At 41.4% G+C, this 24038-nt stretch overlaps 1 protein-coding gene across 8 annotated transcripts in view; it reads right to left on the bottom strand.

The window, feature by feature from the left end:
• Positions 1-24038, bottom strand: part of LOC120297226 (cohesin subunit SA-2-like) — a 125024-nt gene that overhangs the window by 10927 nt on the left and 90059 nt on the right. For 7 of the 8 annotated variants that reach the window (XM_039319604.1, XM_039319607.1, XM_039319608.1 and 4 more), the window contains 6 exons: positions 20702-20778; positions 18541-18628; positions 18166-18246; positions 9542-9634; positions 8424-8589; positions 7424-7575 (listed from right to left, as the gene is read on the bottom strand). In XM_039319604.1, the coding sequence (XP_039175538.1) occupies positions 7424-7575; positions 8424-8589; positions 9542-9634; positions 18166-18246; positions 18541-18628; positions 20702-20778 (657 nt within the window). Of the gene's footprint in view, positions 1-3111; positions 3222-7423; positions 7576-8423; positions 8590-9541; positions 9635-18165; positions 18247-18540; positions 18629-20701; positions 20779-24038 lie in introns of all 8 variants that reach the window. The other variant, XR_005553736.1, reaches the window with a different exon arrangement.

Below are 24038 nucleotides of genomic sequence, written 5' to 3'. Positions count from 1 at the left end.
GTGGCCAGCTCTACATCATTCGCATCAAGGATGCCTGTGGGGGCCTGGGCAGGAGTGGGGCAGATCTGAGGGTCTCTGGCAGAAGGGGGTAGGACCAGGGCAAGCGCCAAGGCATGGTCCATTTCTTCATTCCTCACAAGGGTGACACCTTCCCAGCATGCACCCAGGGGGTGGGGCCGACACAGCAGGGGCTGGTTCCTCGCTGTTTCCAGACGGCCTTGTGGAGCTAAGACTGAATGCGTTTCAGCATAAATGGCCACCACAAAATTGTACATTGGCTCCCGGCCGGCCTGGGCCAGGGCCAAGGCAGTGGAGGTCGTTCCCTGTTTCCAGGATGGTTTCGCAGGCCACATGAAACCACTTCGCGGGCCGCATCCAGCCCCCGGGCCTTGTGTTTGACATGTCTGCACTAGGTTCTCAAAACAACCTAGTACCTATGGATTGGCTGGATTTCAAGTGGACGGTTGGACAATGGGTGGAGGAGACCTGAATGAGCTTTTTGATGTAACCTTTTGCACACAAAATCTTCAGACCTTGTTTTGCCTTCCTGCTATCACTAACTCCCAATAAAAGTTCCTTTTGAAACAATGCCTATTTCAAGAGTTCTGCTTCCTTTAGAGATCTAGTTGAAGCAGGTCCTTGCATAAAGCAAAGTCTGCAATAGTGCCCAATCTGGACAGGCATGTGCCCTACCATGGGGGGCCGTGCATGACATGTCTCTAAATGGCAGCAAGAATGAAGAAACCAGGACCCAGGATTGGAGTGAGTTGGCTACCCAGGCCTGTCCCCAAGAAGGCACCTCAGGTTGGCTGGAGGAAGCCACTGCCTTGGAAGACTCCACGAAACCGAGATGGTCACTTGGTGTTGGGAAGAAAGGACTGGGAAGAAAGAGCCCAAAAGGTAGCCTTCATCCAGAGAGGCTGAAAAAAGACTCGGGGAAAAAAAAGATGAAGCTGCTTTCTGATGATGAAGAGATGGACAAGTAGTCGGACCAGATGGAGAGGATCCTAAAGTAAGCCATGCAGTACATGGTGGAAGCTTTTGAGGACCTAAAGGCTAAATCCTTGGGGTACTCAAAAAAGAAGGAAGAACTGACTGGGGAAGTTGAGCACCGAGGAGAAATCACAATTATCGAGATGACAGGGGAGGCAAAGGGATCAACGGAGATGGTGGAAGCTACCCTGACGATTCAGCAGCAAGCAGTCCCCCTGGAGAGCCCAGACCCATGACAGCCCAGAGATAAGACTCCCGCGAATGAGCCGAAACTGATTCCGCTGGGAATGAAGTTTGATGGGGATCCCCAACAGTTGGGTTATTCCTGGCTCACATTCTCACATACATGCAAGTGTATGGGAGGACCCTGCCCAATGATGCAGCCAAGATTAGAGTCATCACCCTAGCCCTAGAAGGGGCTGCAGCCAGGTGGATGGTGACCCTACACAACTGCAGTGCTCCTGAGCTCTGGAACTTTATCTGATTCATGATAGCACTGAGGCTCCAGTTTGAAGATCGCTTGGCAGACCAGAAAGCCTGAGACCACATAAAAATGGTAAGACAAGGGCATCGACCAGTGGCCAAGTATGTGGAGGAGTTCCGTGACATAGCATGCCACCTCAACTGGCCCGAAGACATCCTGACAAGCTATTTCCAAGACGGATTAAATGACGATCTGTACAATGCATGCTTGTATGAATGGTGCGTCCTGGTCAAAGAGGTGGAAATTGATCAGACCCGGAACCAATACCACACCGTGAAATCAGAAAAATGAAGACAACCCAAAAGAAGAAGGGGAGAAGCAAGTAAACTCTCCCCAAACCAGCCGCAAACAACCACCTGCTTCAAGTGTGGCAAGGAATGCCATCGTGCTATAGAATGCCGCAGCAAAGCTCCAGCCAAGAAAATGGATCACCACTCTGGGAGAAAGCCGAGCAAGCCTGCTCAACGCTCGAAAGACACAGCCCTAAAAACCACCGAGGTTGTGGAGCTCCCCTGAACTCCTGACCCTACCAGGCGACAAGTCAGGGACGTCGGAGAGTGACTATGATGACGATTCCTTGGTAAGTGGGCCAATCGACCCCATAACCATGCCCATAGAACTATCAGTTTCAGGCACAGGCAGGAAAATGCCCTCACAGCATAGTTGGACTCAGGGAGCACCTAATGCCTAATAAGCCCAAACCTAGTCAGGAAACTGGGAGTGCCCCTAAGGCACGGGTCGGGAACCCGGGGCTCTGGAGCCGCATGCAGCTCTTTCATCCTCCTACTGCGGCTCCCAGTCCTCCTCCACCATTTGCAGTCCCACAAAAAAAAGAAGTGGGACTGCACATGGTGGCAGAAGAAGAGATGAGACGGAGGACTGTGGTGGTGTATCTGGAAAGAAGGTGCCACGTGGGTCTGATCGGGGGTGCAGTGGGGGGTTTCTGCCAAGCTTATACAGAGCTGGGGAAATGGGCTGAGTGGGGGGAGCTGCCAATGCCACTGACATGAGGCTTTGCAGAGCCCCCCAAGCGGCCATGATCCCTTGTCCCCAGCCAGCCAGCCACCATTGCCGATCTTCTCACCTGGCCAGCCAGCCTCATGCTCTTCTCCTCCTCCTCCTCTCACTCAATCAGCTGCTAGTGGCTTGGGTGGCTCTGCTCTGTCTGAGTTGAAGAAAGCTGCTTTCTGCTGCGCCTCTGCTTTCTTCAATTCGGACAGAGCAGAGCCACCCAATCCACTAGCAGCCGATTGAGTGCAGAGGACAAGGAAGAGGAGAAGAGCTTGAGGCTGGCTGGCCAGGTGAGGAGAAGATTGGTGATGGTGGCTGGCTGGCTGGGGAGGGGGGATCATGGTTGAAGAGAGAGAGAGAGAGAGAGGGAGAGAGGGAAAGGGAGGGAGAGGGAGGGAGGGAAAGGGAGGGAGAGGGAGGAGGAGGGAGGGAGGGAGGGAGGGAGAGAAGGGAAGCGCAAGTGCCTCTGTCTCTCTCTCTCTCTCTCTCTCACGCACACACACACACACACACACACACACACACACTCACACACACACACACACACACTGAGTGGGGAAGAGGACTGGCAGACCAAGGGCAGGAGAGGAGTGCCAGTGGAGAGCAAATCAAATACACCACACCAAACCAGTGTGTCAGCCGTGTTGGGGTGCCTGAGATGCAGGGGGCATCTTAAGGCAGCAGTATCCATTTGTCCCATTCTGTTCGGGCTGGTTCCTCCTCCTCTCGATCCCTGTGAGAACAAGACAGAAAAACTTGTGTATGTGTGTGCGTGCGTGTGGGCACGTGCAGGCACTCAGACCGGATTAATGAATGGGCAGGGAGGGAGGGAGAGAGAAAGGGAGGGAGGGAGGGAGGGAGGGAGGGGAAGGGAGGGAGAGGGAGGGAGAGGGGGGATGGAGAGGGAGGGAGAGAGAGAGGGAGAGAGAATATGAATATATGTGGTTATACTTACTGGACTTTTAGTAAAGAACGTTTAATGAAACATTTTGATGTTTTTTTTAATTAAGAGATGAGGTATGGGGATAATTATGCTGTATTTAAAGATGGTAGATAAGCTACTAAAATTGTTTTTACCTGTTGGGATGAAGGAGAAACGGGTTTTTTTCCTCTTTCTCCTGTCCTTTTCTTTTTTTTCCCCACAATTTTTTTCTTTTCTATTTTTTTCTTTGTAGTTTTTATAGTTTGCACCGGCTTTTTATTTCATAAATACGAGGAGGACTCAAATAGACATTGAGTATTTTATTTGACCCAGCATCTTTTTTTTGGAGTTCAAAATGTTTTTGTTGTATGCAGAAATAAAAATTTGTTTTCTTTGTAGCAGTTCATTGATTTCATAAATGCAACACACTATAGTTTTTTTATACATAGCATAAAGGTAAAAAATGATATATGTAGTGTTATCTTCATTTTAGATGTCAAAAGGGTTTTGTGGCTCCCAGTGTTTTCTTTTCTGTGGGAAACAGGTCCAAAGGGCTCTTTGAGTGTTTAAGGTTGCCGACCCCTGCCCTAAGGAGACTCAGAGACCCAATTGCTTTTTGCCAGCTCGATGGGTCAGTAGCAGGAGGCTAGCTTTACCACCTAGCCCCTAGGACTAATCATAGGAGGCCACTCAGAGACTTTACCCTTCATCATGGCTCCTAGCATGGAATGGCTTCTGGTTTTGGGACTGACCTGGTTAAAGAAGTGGAACCCCCTAATCAATTGGAGAGAGGGGTGATTAAAGTTCCCGAAGAAGAGAATCCCTCCCCAGGGCGTGCGTGATTGTAAAGTGAAGGGATCAAAGCAAGAGTTGGCGTCAGTGCTGAGTGAGCAAGAGCTGCAGAGCATTCCAAGAGAATACCATGATCTGGCCAGTGAGAAGAGGTTAGATGAGCTTCCCCCTCACTGACTTACAGACTGTGCAATTGAGATCATTCCAGGGGCTAAGCTATCAAAACCAAAGTTACATTTTATGACCCCCAGGGAGCTAGATGAGCTACGAATGTTTATCAGCAAAAACTTAGCCCGCAGTTTTATTCAACTGGCCAGACCCCAGATGGCAGCCCCAGTTCTATTTCAGGAAAAAAAGGGTGGGTCTCTTCACCTATGAGTTGATTATAAATGTTTGAATGCAATGCCAATGGAGAATGTGTATCCTTTGCCCTTCATGAGAGACATGCTGGCTCACCTGTCAAAGTTACATCTGCAGGAGGCTTACTATCATATCAGAATCAAGGAAGGGGATGAATGGAAAACTGCTTTCAACTGCCCCCTGGGGTATTTCCAGTTCAGGGTGCTCCCTTTTGGACTACAGGGGGCACCAGCGGTGTTCATGTAATTGATTAATGAAGTTCTCCATGAAAACCATGGGGTTTTGGTGTACTTGGACGCTATTTTAATATACACTGAGACCAAGGCAGAGTATGTGAAATTGGTTAGAGTGGTCTTAAAGAAACACCGCTCTGCCAAACTATATGCCAAACTCTCAAAGTGTGAATTTCCTAAGGACAGAATTGACTATTTGGGCTACCGCATTTCACATGATGGGGTAGAGATGGAGCCAGAGAAGGTGTGGGCTGTCCTGGATTAGGCCCCTCCCTGCACCAGGAAATAGTTACAAGGTTTTCTGGGATTTGCCAACTTTTACAGACAATTTATCCCCTCATTTGCACAGATTGTGCTCCCCATTACAAATATATTGAAAACTAAGAGAGAAAATAAACTGAAGCCCAGCCAGCCATTAAAATGGACTGCAGAATGTCAAGCCGCATTCGAAAAACTTAAAGAGACTTTTTTCCGCAGAGCCGGTGCTGAAGCACCCGGACCCAGAAAAACCATTTGTGATTCAAGCTGATGCTAGTAATGTAGCCGTAGGCGTAGTACTGCTTCCGAAGAACCAAGAGGATCAGTTGCAGCCCTGCACTTACACATCCAAAAAATTAATTGAGACTGAAGAGCAGTGGGCTGCTTGGGAGAAGGAAGCTTATTCGGTGCGATGGGCCCTCCTAACTTGGAGGCATTTTTTAGAAGGGAGTAAAATCGCTTTGCAGGTCTGGACTGATCATAAGAATCTTGAAGCACTAAAAACCCCTAGGAAGCTGTCTCTGAAACAGGCCCACTGGGCCCAGCACTTCCACCGATTTAACTTCTCCATCCACTATTTGCCGGGGGGGGGGGATTTTTAGCACAGTGATGGCGAACCTTTTAGAGACTGAGTGCCCAAACTGCAACCCAAAACCCACTTATGCATTGTCGAGTGCCGAGTGGGTGTGGTCCATAGGCTGGGTATGGCCCATTGGGTAGGTGTGGCCCATTGGGTGGGCGTGGCTGCAGTGGTAACAGCAGACTGGGTGGGACTAAAAAGTTCAATCAATCAATTCCAACTTTGCAAGATCTCTTTTTTTCCCATGAGAAGTTGAAATTGACTGATTGAACCTTTTTTTTTTTTGCACACGGTAGTGGAGGCCTAAAGCAAAAAGGTTTTATAAAACCCAGCTGAAGGCCTAGGACTGGGGTGACAGCACGTGTGCCCACAGAAAGGGCTCTGAGTGCCGCCTCTGGCACCCATGCCATAGGTTCGCCACCACTGTTCTAGCAGATGCTTTGTCGAGAATGACGCAATACAACAGTATGAAGTCAGAACCGGTTAAGCCTCTATTTTCCCCACACCAATTGACGGCCCCGGTCACTATGAGAGCACAGACTAAGAGCTCTCTGCCAACTGATAACAAAGTGGTTGGGTAGTTCAAAAAGGCACTAGAGAACAATGAGTGGTTTGAAGCCCATAAAAACCTCTGTACAGTGCAAGACGATCCAGCCTGGGTCTGTGAACCAGAGACTAAAGATCAAGCAGATGTGCCATGACTCAAAGTTAGCGGGTCACTTTGGGTTGTGAAAACTCTCCACTTACTTAAAAGACAATTTTGATGCCCTTCCTTAAAAAAGGACGTTGAAAGTTATGTCGCTAGTTGCCATACCTATGCAGTGGCTAAGCCAAAGCAAGGGAAAACGCCAGGGCTCCTACAGGTGGTGATGAGCCCTTCAGCACCCTGGAGAGAGATTTCTATGGACTTTATTGTGGAGCTCCCAAAAAGTGCGGGTAACACTGACATTTGGTCGTTACTGATTTGTTCTCCAAACAGGCCCATTTTATCCTGTGTCAGAAGATCCCAACTGCAAAAAGTTTGGCTAAATTGTTTGTGCAGCATATCTATCGACTACCTGGGGCCCCATGACGTATGATATCAGATGGGGTGTCCAATTCACTTCTAAGTTCTGAAAAGCCTTTCTGGATTTTCTGGGTTCTAATGAAGGACTGTCATCTAGTCATCATGCTCAAACAAATGGGGGGACAGAATGAACAAACTCTGTTCTAGAACAATACCTCAGGTGTTTTATTAATTATCAACAAGATAACTGGACTGATTTGTTACCGTTTGCTGAAATGGCCTATAACAATGTGATGCACTCCAGCACCAGCTTCATTCCCTTCCAAGTGGTTAATGGACAGAGTTTCCTCCCTATGCCTGAATTCCCTGCTAATGAAACTGCCATTCCTTCCCTCAAGGAGTGGGTACACCAGTTACAGAACATTTGGCCCATTATTAGGAAAGCTCTGGATGAAGCCAGGGCAGCATATAAGGCTCAGGCAGATAAAAAATGGATGCAGCCTAAATGGATGCAGGTCCTTACAGTATGGTTACAATACATATAAACTTTATCAGAAATTGCAAGATTTCTTTCCATGCAGGTTTGTTTCTGAGTGAAACAACAAAAAGTGTTCATGAATAAAATAAACATTTCTCCATTTATCAAATTGATCCCTCATAAAATCTGTAGTCATCTGTTTATATTGTGACCCATGCATCAACTGAATAACATTCATGTATTTACCAAAAAATCAGAGGTTAATTTTATAATGCTTGGTAGACATCAAGGGGAATATGTCATTACCTTCATATAATGCTTATAGATTTCAGCAGCAGCTGTTATGTCCACAATATTACAGACGATCAATTTGCAATAAGCTGCAAGGAGGCATCGCTTTAAATGTAAAGCTTCTAGCTTCTGACTTTCCTTTACCTTCACATCACTTTCTTTCAAATCTGTAGAGAGGAGTTTGGTTAGGTTTCATTCTAAAATGATAATGAATGATGTATTTAAAAAACAACAGATACTCAAGTATTTCATCATTTCTCTAAACCATCACAATCACATCACCTTAAATGTTATTTCCAACAGAAGTGAATATATTAGCTGTGGGTTGAACTGTGGAGTCCTTAGTATCCTCTGAGCTTGATGGTTTATTTGCAAATTGCACCAGTGTGCACATATGTTATCTAGTCAGGTAATGAAATGTCCATAAGTGAACAACCAAGCTCAGAAAGCATGAAAGATTCCACACATAAGTATTTCTCTGCTTTTTAGATAAGAGATTTTCTTTGCAGACATCATAGTGTTAGTTCCTTACTTGCTATTAGAAGTAGTCCTCAAATAACTTCAATTGGGACTGGAATTTCATTTCTTTATGTGATGAGTCATCACGTGACCAGGTTTGATTTGACAACCATTTTACTGTGGTTGTTAAGCAAATGACCATGATTAAGCAAATCACATGATCATTAAGAGAATCTGCCCTCCCCAACTGATTTTGCTTGTTAGAAGCTGGCTGAAAGATCACAAATTTCAATCATGTGACTGCCAGATGCTGCAACCATCCTAAATGAACAAGTATAATGTTCTTGATTCATTTGTTTAATTATGTTTTCTTCATCTAGTCTTAGGACATTTTAGATCATATTTATGCAGAAATATTACAGTTTCAAAAGGATTCACAAACTTTTAAGCATTACTTTAATTATCTATCTCGCTCTGCTTATCCTGAATGATGGAATACAAAGTCAAAGAAGCAAGTATCAGCAGCAAAATGCATTTCCTGAAAAATATTGCTGACCTTTGGTTGCTTCTTCTTCCTCTCCAAAAATATGATCTCGAATAAATAAGAGCATTTTTGTCTGAAGAGATGTACTGGGAAGGTATTCCAGTAACCCAGCAGCACCATTACTGCTTAAATCCTGATGATTTAGAATTAATAGCAGATCACACAGTATCATAAAAGCCTATAGGTACAAACAACAAAAATGACTTAGACATTTTTTTAAAATACTTGTCATTATATTATTCTGCCTTCCTTTTTCAATTAACATGCAAAGTGAACTAATTCTAAACTGAAATTGAAATTATAGGAATCACTGGTTTTTTACGCAATGCATATTATTTGTATGAATATATATTAAACTTACTATAAATTTGCATAAATAATATCTATAATCAAAGACAATGAGTACTCTAATCAAAATACATATCACAGAATGTTTTATAAAGATACTGCTGTTTAAAAAAGTACTGATATTTCCTACAATTCTTCACTTTATAACTACCATTATGGTTTTTCAGTTAAAAGCAAGAAGTTAGGAGAGGCTTTAAAAGCCAATGAATTAATGGTTCAGCCCAACAATTACAAAACAGTTGAGCTTTGTGGATATGAGACCTCCTTAGAAGTTTCATAAAGTTCTTTGGGAATAATGGCCTATTCAGAAATTACTGTCCTCCTGAGTAGACCTGTATTCTTATTTAAATTATGGACATATCGGTTGCACTAGAGATGGAGATTTTGCAAAATCTGTCATCTGTCATCTTGATGTTCCTAATCCAGCTGACTCCAATTATCTTTAGTCTCAGACTGACTTCTTGGATTATGACTTGATTTGTTATCTTTGTATGCATTTTTGAGTGCCTTCTGGATTATCTCTTAGTCATCTGGTTTTCTCTAGACTGGTTTTTGCTGCTGAATTATCTGGTTGAATATTGATTCTAAGATAAATTATATCCCATCCCAACTATGCTAAGCCCTCTGGGCTGATATGGGACATCTTCCCAGTTTTCTAAAGACTTTAATATAGATTGAGACACCCCAAAACTAGGAATGGAGAAATTGTTCTTTAGGTATGCAAACTTAACCATGTCATTAAATCAGGGCATGCTACAAATTTTAAAAGAAACCACAATTACCTTTTCACATAACTCTTTGTTATGGTGGCTGAGGTAGCTTGTGCAAATATTGCAGTACTGCCTTAAATGTGTCCTCAAAAGAAATATATTTTCCTTTAAAAAATAGAAACCAGAAGAATATTTTAAGTTGTTGTTAAGTATTATTGTTATTATTATTATACTCTAACCATATTAGATGTGGTGAATTAGAAAAGGCTTAAGTTTTGAGTTTTCTTGGTGCACAAAGCTGAAAGCCAGGCATTGTATCAGTAGATAATGACCGACATAGTTCAAAGTGCACAACTTGTCAAAGATTATTGCAAATAAAATATCTGGCTTTCCTTAAGTTAGAAGTACATGTTGTCTATAAGCTTAAGGTTTCAACCCTACATTTATTGAAACCATGGAAAACGGGGGGGGGGGGGTTGGGAGAACTGTTAAGATAGGAAAGTTTCTCTTTACTTAGGAAACATCCTTCTTGCTTTTTAGAAGCCTCAGTTCTCCCAGACCTTTATTTGTAGTAAAATTACCAGAGCCAGATGACCCTCCCATATTCAGTGACAAATTTTTGAAACGGTGAATTATGCAGGCAGATAAGTGAGTTCTATTGTTGCTTTTCACACCAAAAAATAACTATGGTGTCTTTCCCTCTTATATTAGCAAAACCATAGAAGAAAAAGCTATTTTCCCAAGTACTATATATTTCCTAAATCAAGAGGACTTATTTATTTCCATGCAAGTAGGTTTAAATTTAAATAACTCTTGTTATCAGTTGTTTCCAAGACAACAAGATGTTCATTGACTATAATAAGTACACTTTTCACTAAAAACAATCAGTTCAGTTTAATGGTTCTCACTTTTGAATACTTAAATGAACAGAAATGGAAATGCAAAATATACCATAAATCAAATGGAAGGCATTGTTAGACATTTTGTCATGCCAGATGGTAACTTTTACCTGCATGAAACCTCATCATTACGACAAAAAATGATGAGAAGCGCTAACCAAAACCATCAACTAAATATCAGGATGCCAAATTTGTTTGCCAAAGGAGAACTGAAGCAATGACTGTTGTGCTAGGTTTGCCACCAATCATATTGTGAAGTTTGCAAATGATACAACAGTAGTGGACCTTACTCAAGATGACAATGAGGGTGCTTACCGCAAGGAGGTTGAGGGTTTGGTGAACTGGTGTAAGGAGAACAGCCTAGTTTTAAACATTGGAAAAACCAAAGAGATCATTGTCGATTTCAGAAAACACAGGCACAGCACACTCCCCTGTGCATTAATGATTCACCTGTGGAGATGGTTACCAGCATCAAATTCCTGGGTGTGCAGTTAACAAGTAGGCTGGCTTGGTTGCTCAATAACAAGCCACTGGTGAAGCGGGCACAGCAGCACCTGCGTTTTCTGCGTCGCATGAGAAAAGCACATCTTCCTTCCCCTATCCATACAACTTTCTACAGAGGGACGATTGAAAGCATCCTGTCATACAGCATCACAGTCTGGTTTGGAAGCATCACTGCTTCAGACAGGAAGGCGGTGGAGAGAATGGTGAGGAAGGCTGAAAAGATCATTGGCAGTTCCCTCCCTTCCATCTCAAGTGTTGCTTGAGCAGGGTCCGCAAGATTGTCTGGGACACTACACGTCCTCTTCACGACCTGTTTTCTTTGTTACCTTCTGAGAGGAGGCTTTGTGATATTCGAAGCAGAACATCCAGATTCAGTCACAGTTTTGTTCCATATAGTATTAACCTTGTGAACTCTAAAGCTTCCTCCTTCCATTATATATTCAAGATGGACAGTGATTAATATTTATATGTTACTTATATGTAAGGGTGTAGGTCTATACATCTCCTTCATGGATTACTGCCTTGTTGTGGCGAAGGGGCTTGCGTAACTCAATGAAGCTATGAGCTATGCCATGCAGGGCCACCCAAGACGGACAGGTCATAGCAGAGAGTTCTGACAAAATGTGATCCACTGGAGAAGAAAATGGCAACCCACTCCAGTATCTTTGCCATGAAAACCCCATGGACAGTACTAAAAGGCAAAAAGATAGACGCTGGAAGATGAGCCCCTCAGGTCAGAAGGTGTCCAATATGCTACTGGGGAAGAGCAGAGGGCTAGTACTAGTAGCAACAGAAAGAGTGAAGCGACTGGGCCAAAGCCGAAAGGACGCTCAGCTGTGGATGCATCTAGTGGTGAAAGGAAAGTCCGATGCTGTAAAGATCTTTTTTCCATAGGAACCTGGAATGTAAGATCCATGAATCAAGGCAAATTGGATGTGGTCAAACAAGAAATGACAAGACTGAACATCGACATCTTAGGAATCAGCAAACTAAAATGGACAGGAATGGGTAAATTTAATTCAGAGGACCATCAGGTATACTACTGCGGGCAAGAATCCCTAAGAAATGGAGTAGCCTTCATAGTCAATAAAAGAGTAGGAAAAGCAATACTGGGATACAATCCCCAAAATGACAGAATGATCTCAGCGCGAATCCAATGCAAACCATTCAATATCACAGTAGTCCAAGTCTATGCCCCAACCACTGGTGCTGAAGTGGATGAAATTGACTGCTTCTATGAAGCCCTACAGCACCTTATAGAATCAACACCAAAAAATGATGTCCTTATCATCATGGGGATTGAAATGCTAAAGTAGGAAGCCAGAAGATAACCGGAATAACAGGCAAGTTTGGCCTTGGAGTACAAAATGAAGGAGGGCACAGGCTGATAGAATTTTGTCAAGAGAATATGATGGTCATAGCAAACACTCTTTTCCAACAACCCAGGAAACGGCTCTATACATGGACATCACCAGACGGTCAACACAGAAATCAGACTGACCATGTGCTCTGCAGCCAAAGATGGAGAAGCTCTATACAATCAGTAAAAACAAGACCAGGAGCTCACTGTGGCTCAGATCATGAGCTTCTCCTTGCAAAATTTAGGTTTAAATTGAAGAAAGTAGGGAAAAACACTAAGCCACTCAGGTATGAACTAAATCATATCCCTGATGAATATACAGTAGAGGTGACATAGATTTAAGGAATTAGATCTGATAGACAGAGTGTCTGAAGAACTATGGATGGAGATTCGCAACATTGTACAAGAGGCAGCAACTAAAACCATCCCAAAGAAAAAGAAAGCAAGAAAGCAAAATGGCTGTCTGAGGAAGCTTTGCAAATAGCTGAGGAAAGAAGGGAAGCAAAAGGCAAGGGAGAAAGAGAAAGATACACCCAATTGAATGCAGAATTCCAGAGAATAGCTAGAAGAGCTAAGAATGCCCTCTTAAATGAGCAGTGCAAAGAAATAGAAGAAAACAATAGAATAGGGAGAACCAGAGATCACTTCAAGAAAATTGGACTTATGAAGGGAACGTTTCATGCAAAGATGGACATGATAAAGGACCAAAATGGCAAAGACCTAACAGAGGCAGAAGAGATAAAAATGTGGCAAAATTACACAGAAGAACTATACAAGAATGAGTTTAGCATCCCTGATAACCATGATGGGGTGGTCGTTGACCTTGAGCCAGACATCCTAGAATATGAAGTGAAATGGGCCTTAGGAAAGCTGAGCAACAACAAAACTAGTGGAGGTGACAGTATTCCAGCTGAGCTATTCAAAATCTTAAAAGACGATGCAGCAAAAGTGCTACAATTTTCCAGCAAATTTGGAAAACTCAACAGTGGCCACAGGATTGGAAAAGGTCAGTTTACATTCCAATTCCAAAGAAAGGCAATGCCAAAGAATGTTCAAACTATTACACCATTGCACTCATTTCACATGCAAGTAAATTTATGCTTAAAATCCTACAAGCTAGACTCCAGCAGTATGTGGATCGAGAACTTCCAGAAGTACAGGTAGAATTTCGAAGAGGCAGAGGAACTAGAGATCAAATTGCCAACATACACTGGATCGTGGAGAAAGCTAGGGAGTTCCAGAAAAAACATCTACTTCTGCTTCATTGACTGTGCTAAAGCCTTTGATTGTGTGGATCACAATAAATTGTGGCAAGTTCTTAAAGAGATGGGAATACCAGACCATCTTATTTGTCTCTTGAGAAACCTATATGCGGGTCAAGAAGCAACAGTGAGAACTGGACACGGAACCACTGATTGGTTCAAAATTGGGAAAAGAGTCCGGCAAGGCTGTATTCTGTCACTCTGCCTATTTAACTTATATGCAGAGCACATCATGAGAAAGGCAGGGCTAGATGAATCAAAAATTGGAATGAAAATTGCCGGGAGAAATATCAACAACTTAAGATATACAGATGATACCACTCTAATAGCAGAAAATAAAGAGGAACTAAAGAGCCTCTTTTTAAAAAAATATATTTTATTGGTTTTTTTTATTTTAACAAAAAGTACTTTACACACACCGTGGTGTTTGGGTAAACAAACAATTCAAGGTAAAAAACATACATAAACAGCTCAACCTAATACATTCACTATCATCTCTCTATTTCTCACAAATAACATAATAGATTTAATATATTCCATTTCTAGCTTAAATTTCTGTTACTACTTTATCAGTTTAAAATTACCATAATCAAATATTGTTTTACATCAACAAATTATCACTTCAAGTATCTCTACCATATATTAAAATTTTTAATCTCTCTCAGCCCTCTTCTTATCACCAATCTCATTCATTTCTTCTTCCAGTGATAACAACTTATTAAAAAAAACCAATGTTAAACCTTAATTCCTTTCAATTCATTACTCAAACTTCAGATATCCAATTAGTTATCATACCTTATCAGGTCATATTATTATAGGCAAAAATCACCTAATCAATTTAAGCACTTCAAAATTACATTCTCATGACTGAACATTTTTTTTCAACTCCAGAACATACATACATACATACATACATACATACATACATACATACATACATATATATGGTTATATATTTTTTATCCTTAATACAATCCATAGAACCAAGGTTATAACTGACTTAATTAAGAGAAAAGAAAAAAGAAAATAATATAATAATAATGTTAAACCTTAATTCCTTTCAATTCATTACACAAACTTCAAATTCCATCCAATTAATTATCATACCTTATCAGATCATATTATTATACACAAATATCACCTAATCAATTTAAGCACTTACTAATTTAAACACGCATGTATATAATTGCATTTTTCTTAGTTCTAGCTCTAGATCATTATCCTTAAAACAATCCATAAAATCAACATTGCCTTTTGCTCCATTAAACATTTATAAATTTCTTTTTCAGTCTAATTCTGGGTTTCTTTCTATGCCACACGGGCTTCCATAAAAGTGCTTCCCTTTCAACCAGTAAATCCATTATTGATGCTTGTAGTAATCTTTGAGAAAATGTACGTCCCTTCCTCTGCAATAAACATCTTTTTTCCCTTTCAACCAATAGATCGATTCTTGTTGCTTGTAGTAATCTTTGAGAAAATATAAATCCCTTCCTCTACAGTAAACATCTTTTTCTGTTCTCCTTGCAATGTGGTTGCTTTGTATTTTGAGGTCTTAATCTTTGCTTCTTCTGGTTCTCTAAGTTGCTGAAGAAAGGATTGTCAGATGAAATAAATTCCACTTCTATCTCTGTAAATTCCTCTTCTGGTACATTTTGATTTATGCCATGATCAGTTGTAACCTGGACATCAGTTTGAGCAAATGTAGTAGAATCTCTGGATCTTAATTCTAAAGTACAGTTTTTAAATGTAGCACAAATTTCTGCAGTGGCCTCATAAATCTTTTCCAATATAAGTGCACAGTTCAGTTGTATCTGAGGTTTCTCCATTTTAATATTAATGCTTAAAAGGAAATCTCTTTTTCTTTTTTATAGAGGCTTTGTTTAATGTAAAAACATCCACCTCCACAGCTTCACAGGTGCACAGCTTATCTTTAGTGTTTTGAAATTTGATAGAAAAATAAGCAAAGTTGCAATATTAAATTTTCACCACTAGATGCCCTCAGTGAGTTAAGAAAGTCTTTTCCAAAAATCAATTCTTTTTTTCTGTCTTTTAGAGTATTATATATATATATAAATAGAAATAGTAAAATTCTTAAAAAGAGAGAAAAAACCTTTTCCTTCTTTTTTTCCCTTTTTAATGTCCAAATAAAAGTAAAATATAGTCTTTCAGTGTTTGCAAAATGCTTTTCTTCCCAAAGAAAGCAGAAGCCGCCTTTCCAAGCCAGGGAAATAATTTCAAAAGCTCTTACAGGTACACAAATGAAAAAAGGCAGAAAAAAGAGAAAAATAAGAAAAAATTCTCACCCAGATTCACCACGGGGGCACTCAAAGCTTAAATGTTGTCTGACTTATGGTCTGAAGCGGCAGGGCGATCGGCCATTTTACTGGCCAATCTTATTCTCTGTCGGCCCTCGGAGATTCGTCCAGACAGCTGGAGGAGCTGTCTGGAGCCGGACAGCAGCCTCCTCGATGGAAGTCGCACCCTCCAGGGCGACTTTGGACCCATATAAGTGTCCACCGACGGAGGGAAACCTAGTCGATGGGGAGAGAAGTCTCCTCGTGCAACTAGTGATGCCGCGAACCCGAACCGGAAGTCAGGAACTAAAGAGCCTCTTGATGCAGGTGAAGAAGGAGAGTGCAAAAGTTGGCTTGAAACTCAACATTAAGAAAACCAAGATCATGGCATCCAGCCCTCTCAATTCCTGGCAAATAGATGGGGAAGAAATGGAGGTAGTGACAGATTTTATCTTCCTGGACTCCAAGATCACCACAGATGGGGACTGCAGCCAAGAAATTAAAAGACACTTGCTCCTGGGGAGGAAAGCTATGGCAAATCTAGACAGCATACTAAAAAGCAGAGACATCACCCTGCCAACAAAAATACGTATAGTCAAGGCCATGGTTTTTCCAGTTGCAATGTATGGCTGTGAAAGTTGGATCATAAGAAAGGCTAAGCGCAAAAGAATTGAGGCCTTTCAACTATGGCGCTGGAGAAGACCCCTGCGAGTCCCCTGGACTGCAAAGCGATCAAACCGGTCAGTCCTAGAGGAGATCAACCCCAACTGCTTTTTACAAGGCCAGATCCTGAAGTTGAAACTCAAGTACTTTGGCCACCTAGTGAGAAGGAAGGACTCACTGGAGAAGAGCCTAATGCTGGGAAAGATTGAGGGCAATAGAAGAACGGGATGACAGAGAATGAGATGCCTGGATGGAGTCACTGAAGCAGTAGGCATGAGTTTAAATGGACTCCAGAAGATGGTAGAGGACAGGAAAGCCTGGGGGAATGTTGTCCATGGGGTCGCGATTGGTCGGCCACGACTTCACAACTAACAACAACAAGGTCTATACGTATGTTGTATATAGTATGTTTAAATGTGTGTTATGCATGTGTACACTTTGAGAGCAAGCAACTAAATTTCATTTTTAATGTGTGTCATTCTGCCCATAGTAAAAATGACAATAAAGGTTATCTATCTAAAATTCCCTTTCAGCTATTCAGTATTTCATCTTGAATGTTACTGGTTAAAAAAGCAGCTCAGATGTATTTTTTTCAGATAATTAAAGGGCTGATATAGGTTATGAGAAATCTTAGGAAGAAATATGAGATAGCCGGATTAAGATTATTTCCTCTTTATATTCTGAAAGTTTCATTCCAAAATACATTGTTTTGATTGGTACAAATATTCAACAACTTTTTTTCTTATCCTATGTTTAATAATCTGTCAAAAAATCCAGATTTCAAACTGGACAAGAAGTTCCGCTTTAGTTATTTTCCAAAGAATTCCCTATACCCATAAACATACCTCTCAGTACCCATGCTAAGAACCAGTAATTTATTTAAAATATCATAAATACTTGCAATATATTTAATTGTTTTGGATACAATCTCATGACAAGATGTATGAAAGAAATAGTACAAATATAAAGCAAGGTTTTAATGGGATTTCCTTGCTTTTTCCATGACTCTACATCTACAGACTGAATACCCCACCTATTGGACATGCAAGTTGCAAACTAAAGCAGTTTATAATAATAAGAGAAAACAATAAATTAATAAACTAATAATTTATATCCCAAAATTATATACTTTTTAAAAACACAGATTATATTAAAAAGCAACCCTGGCATGACTTTCCATAGCTTGTGGCCAGTATACATATGATTAAAAAATACTATGATCTTATCAAGGTTACACTGATTTTCTAATAGATAGTTTATCTCTACCTAAACTTTTGCTCCTCCAAATTAAGATCAGCCCTGATATTATACATCGAACATTGTTCTATTGAATTAGCAAGGAAAAAGTGAGATAGAATATATTTTTTACAAAAATGTCTAAATAACTCTGGATTGGGAATCTGAACAATTGTGTCTATGAACTACCTCCTGTATTGGAAGTATGAGTTTGAATAATATTATCACTCTAAATCATGGGTGCCCAACCTTTTGGCTTGCTTGGGCCGCAATAAGTGAAAGGGAATCCTCTTGGGCAGCATATAAATATATATAATATAGTTAATGTATATAAATCACATAATAATATTAAAAGTTTACGATCTTGTGAGGCTGTATTACTAGCTGACCAAGGCTGCAGATTGAACAAATCTGCTCTAAACTGACTAACATAGATAAATATGTAAAAAAAAATTCTAATCATTATTATGAGCCTAACCTTGGAAGACGGAGAATCTGCCATTGAAGGGAGCTGCCAAAGTAGTGCAAAATAAGCACACTGTAAAGAAGGTAAAATAATCTGCAAAGAGACAAGCAAGCAAAAGCATGATCACAATTTAAGTATGCCCGATCTAGAGCCCACAAAAACCTGTATCATTATGATAAATCTAATGCTTTAGCTGTAACAGATTACTATGAATAATACAGGCTGAATCACTAAATTAAGAATTTCTTTGCCATATTAATTAATTTCATATTAGCTGAAATTCAGTCTAATAAAATACAAAATTAGGAATGTTCAAATTTAACAAGGATGTTCAAACAAGAAATATATTTGGGAGGGCATATATATTCAATGCTCAGTTAAAATTACCTGAATAGGTAAAGGTCTCTGTTCCAACTCAGAAACAAGAAGCTTATACATCTTGTCATAGAGGTTCCATTTGGTGAGATCATGGGCACTACACAATCCAGAAAGAAATAAAACATAAGCCCAAATAATTTCAAAGTCATAACAATTTCACTTTGAATAGTATGTTGCTACTAACATGCCTGTTCTACATTCACTTAATTTTGTCTGCAAAAAGTCTCCAAAATTTCCCAGGCTAGCAATATTAAAAACACAATATAGATTAAATTAGTTTATTTATTTTTTTAAAAAATGAAATTATTTGTCTCAGGGGGAGTAAATGGAAGTGGTCTTTTTAACCAGTACCACTTATAGAAAACCAAAGCTCTCTCTTAATTTCAAGTAATAACATACAGGTAATCCCTGAGTTACAACAGTTCACTTAGTGACCATTTGAAGTTACACAACCCCCAAGTATTTACGAAATTACGAATGTTGCAGCACCACAGCAGTCGCTCACCCTTATGTTCACAGTGGCCCTGCAACGTTCACCCTGCCTATTCCTCCCCCCACTCCCCACAATTGCTTCCCCTCTTCCATCCCACCATACCAGGTCACTTACCTGGTGAAGATTTGTCTCCTTTCAGCCACGGTTTCTTTGACGATTTCACTTCCAGCATCCGATCAGCTTGCAAACACTTTTCACATGCCAAGAATGAAATGTTCTGGGCATGGTGATCTCGCAGGACTTCAGGCCGCAAGATCATGGCATCCAGAACATTTCACTTTCGATGCAAAACATTTGCAAGCCGACGGGATGCTTTGAGACAGCCCATCCCTTCAGCTTGAAAATCTTTTGCATGGAGACTGGAAGCTTCTGGGCACTGTGATCTCGCGGGGGAGAGGCAATTACATGTATCTCAGTGGGTCAGGGGAGGCCTTGGGTGGTCTTAAGCAAGTGGCCTGTTCCATCACTAGGCCCTGCCATGGCCTTTCCCACCCTGAGATACCTCATGTACATCTAACGACCCACGCATTCGATTAGCAAATTGTGTGTGCAAAAGCAAGGAGTTTTCATATTCATTTTACGTGATTCACTCCAACGAATCCTAGGGTTACGAATGTAATTGGCAGGCTCCATTACATTCATAACCTGAGGACTACCTGTATAGGTATTTTATTTGACTTCTGCTAAAACATTTTTGTTACCAAAATTCTGTATTAGAATAAGTTAATGCATTGTGTTGAGATCATCTAGCATACCATCTAGGCACTGAAAGGGTCAACAGGACATTTTTTAAAGAAATTAAATTTATCCAAAAAACAAACATAAGCACTCATAATTTAATGCATGGATGGGCCACAGAATTCTGAAACCTCTGACATTTTTCAAGTAAACTCTTGAGTATTATTTGAAAAGCAATTTTAATTGTAACACCCTTTTTTTTTCACTGGGGAGCTGCACTCTCTTTTCTTTCCTTGTGCTTTGTCTGGGGATCACAGATAACATGTTAAGAGATCACCAAAGTAGAGGGGGCAAAATGTTTGATGTTTGGCCCTGTTTTCCAGTGGGCTGAAAGGGAAAAAATGGATGCCATGTCTCAGAAAGCTCAAGCCAGAGTTCTCTAGTGGTAGCAAATCACACCTAAGCAATTCTCAAGTATCCCATTAGTCTTAAAGAATTCTTCCCTCAGCACTGTGTATTTGTTTCTTTCAGCCTTTTGATACTTGATTCTGGATCACTGTACTCCTGTGGACATAGGGATTATGTCCCAAAATCCAGGCTGCTATATGAGATGCCAGGCTTGAGAAGTTGGTTGTTCCCCAATAATCTCTTGGGGCTTATGTTTTTGGTTTCAATGGCTCCCCAAGCCATTTATTATATCCTTTTCTCAGAAGACAAGCCATTTAAAAGTATTAAAGTTATTTTAATGGGTTTTAAACATTCATTTTCCCCCACACCCTTCCAGTTCAAAACCAAAAGGAGGGGAAGGAGACTGAAAATTTTCATCCTTGTTCATTCCAGAGAGGAGTCTGTGATCTGTAAATGAGAGAGGGAATCCAGACCACTAGCTACAACTTGGTTCTTTCTCTTGGACTGTGTAGGCGAAGCACCTAATGCTAACTATACTGGGTTACACAGCATCAAAATGTGGAATGAAGAATTGGAATAAAAAAATCTCACTTATGAAAAGCAGCTATTTGTCGCAAAGTGCAGGTCAGATGCTGAATTCCTTCTTCTTCTGCAGAAACACCATCTTCCTAGAATCATATGCAGAAAAAAGCTGAGCTGTGCTTGAATAGCTAACTGCCTGTACTCATCAGAAGTTTGTCATAAATGTCTTTCTACTGCCTGCAGCTATTTAACATTTAAACAAAATGTTAAAAATCTTAAGAGGTGAAAGGGACTAACTGCATGCCTGTCTCCTCTTCCTATACACACAGACACATAGCACTCCCTATATTCATGGTCCATACTCCAGCGCTATGTATAGTCCCTTTCAAATTGTTTTCATTTCAATGATTGTTGATGTTACATGCATGTTGCCTTAATAGAATTGAAAGGGAAGATATAAATAATTGTAAAAAACAGAGAAATTGCAATAGCACTAATAGAGTCAGCCCTTCAGAGTAGTCCAGACAAGAAACCAATAGCCATGTGCAGTGACAATTTATTGTATGCTTACAGTGACAGAAACTTGCAAGTCTGAAACACTTCCCCCCTCCCCTGCCCTCAGTGTTCAGAGAGCTAGGGAGTTTCCTTCTGAGATCCTTTCTCCACTCCCACTCCTCCTCTGGACTGATTTTGTTTATCAGTATATTGTCTAGGCTGTACCTCTTTCTCCCATCTCTCAAGGATATTCTCACAAACTGTTACAAATAATTATTGTTTCTTTGGTCCAATATGTGGTTCAGCTCCCTTTAAAGGTTGCCACCTCTAAAGCCCTATATGGCTTGGGATCAGATTATTTGAAAGATCTTTTCCCAGTCACATCTACCTGATCCTCTAGAGCAGGGCTGTCAAACTGCCGGCCCGCAGGCTGGAGGTATCGCGCCTACCTCATTGTCGGCAATGGCCAAACTCTCCCGATACGTTGCGCGACATAGAGCAAGGAGGCAGGGAATGTTATAGGTCCCCTCTCTTAAGGAGGTACATTTAAAGAGACCAAGAAGAAGGGCCTATATATAATATATATATATTATAAAAACAAGCAAACATGAACACCAGGAAAGATTTTAAACTAAAAACGTTTAATCTAGTGCCAAGCTTTCATCAGCCAACTGCCGACATCATCAGGGCTTAAAACTGGTCGATGGAAGTATCCTTTATAGTGCTAGTCAGTTTATGCACATGGCTCCTGGACCTCATCATCGGTCCTACTTGATTGGGCTGCGTGTTGGTTATATTCTTGATGTTGATTGATGCTACCGCTCCGTTACTTGCTTTGCTTCCTCCACTCTCCTTCTTTGTGCGTGTGTTGTTATCTATCTCCTCACTACAGGCTCCTGAGTTCAGCATACTCCTTCCCCCCCTTTTTTGGCCATTCGTTTCCTCTGTGTTTTCCCAGTTACTCCTTCTCGCTCCATTGGGCCGTGCGCTGGGTATTCTCCTCTCATCTTTCCCCCCCCCGCCGCTATCCTTCCCATATGTTCATGGCGATGCCTTATGCATACATCACCTCCTATGGTCTCCACCCCCTCTTCCTAGTCTCCGATGCTCATTACGTTCACGTCGCCACAATCATCACATTGCAGTCTCCGTTTCGATCCGTTGCCTTCATCTAATGTGGCTCGTACACATTTCCTCTTCACGGGGGTATTGTTGCATTGTGTGTTTGAGCCTACACCCCTCTTTCTCGTGGCCTATGATTGCATATAGGGTAGTTGGTAGGGTGGCCATTCGTTCCTCCCCCCCTTTTTTATGTTCGTTATAAATCTATTGTTGTGATCCTCATATTGTCTATGGTGTTCTGAGTTGTCCTCTTATTTCAATCGCGATCGAGTTTTTATTGTGGGGCTATCAATACACTGTCCAATTGGTTCCACTTCACTGTTTTTATGTTTTGTTGTTACTGCATGTGCATGAATATCTTTGATGTCATTCGTTGGGCAGCCTGGAATCTCTGATGTGAAGGATTTTGGCCGGTGTGTTCTGATCTTTGTTCTTTCATTGGGGGTGTTGTTATCCCTCTTGGGTGTCTTAAGGGATCTGGAGGACCTCCTGTTGTACTGGATTTTATTCTCCCATTTAACAGCTCTCTTGCTCTTTTGGAACGTGTGCATACCCCCAGGGAAGGGGCTTCTGTTGGTTGTTTATTGGCAACCACTGTCTGATTGTCTGTGGGTTGCAATGGCATTTTCACTTCCCCTATGGTCCTGTCTCCTTGGTCTTGCGGCACATAGTTGAATTGTCTTTGTTGGGATGCATGATTTTGTTTATCCCACGCTCTCAATGCCTGATGTACTGGGCAGATTTCTATGTGCCGGTTGATCAAATTTTTGTCGGAGAGCAAAACCTCTTTAAGGAGGCAGCCTCCTTTGGTGGTGTCACTGGATAGGGTATGCACGTCATTAAAGTTGAACTGGTGGCCAAGATCAGCCATATGCGTCCACACTTGTGAGTGCTGTTCACACCTTTTGATGGCCAGCTTGTGTTCATGTATCCGTGTTTTCAGTCTCTTGGAGGTCTCCCCAACATAATTGCTAGGACAGTCTTTGCAGTTGATCTTATACACCACCGTGGATTTTTCTGCGTTGGGGAGCAGGTCCTTGGGGCTCATGATCTTAGAGCGCAGTGTCTGGTTCAGTTTATGGGCTACTTTTATGTTATGGGGGGCTTGCTTGAGTATTGCTCAAGGCAAGCAGATGGGAGAAACTGGCACCCTGCTACAACAAGACACAGGATACAACCTGATGGATGCATGCTCATTTGACTTCGTGGCAGCATTGGAACCCGCTATACACCGCATTGAGGTAGGAGAGGAAACCAAGAATTCCATTAAGCAACGGGTCACGGGATTACTAATGAACCATAGGCGCTGCCAGATACTGTCCAAAGAAGAAAGGGAGGCTTCGGAACAGCTTAGAAAAGACAACTTCATTATTATATGACCAGCAGATAAGGGGAGGGCGACGGTGGTCATGGACTATATAAAGCATTGAGGCTGCTTAAAGATGAGACAGCATATAGAGTCATTAGCAAAGATCCCACGACTGCACTCAAAAATCATATTAATAAGTTGCTTAACACCTTCAAACGTGGTAAAAAGATAGATGATGACACCTTGAGGAGGATACGCCCGAGTGACTCAGCGATGGCTAGGTTTTATGAACTACCCAAGATCCATAAGGAAGGCATCCCCCTCTGCCCTATTGTCTCATTCAGAGGCACTCCAACCTCGGAACTGGCCAGATGGCTGAGTAACCGGATCAACCATCTTATTAGTAACAGCGAAACTACCATAAAATCGGCAGAGGGGTTTCTGGAAAGGATTAAAACCCTAAGAGTGGAGGAGATGAGA

The sequence above is a fragment of the Crotalus tigris genome, unplaced genomic scaffold, assembly GCF_016545835.1.
Source record: "Crotalus tigris isolate CLP2741 ecotype Arizona unplaced genomic scaffold, ASM1654583v1 scf7180000023606.2106662, whole genome shotgun sequence".
Lineage (NCBI taxonomy): Eukaryota > Metazoa > Chordata > Lepidosauria > Squamata > Viperidae > Crotalus > Crotalus tigris.
Note: the sequence above shows the minus strand (reverse complement) of the source record. Positions and strands in the feature narration are given on the sequence as shown.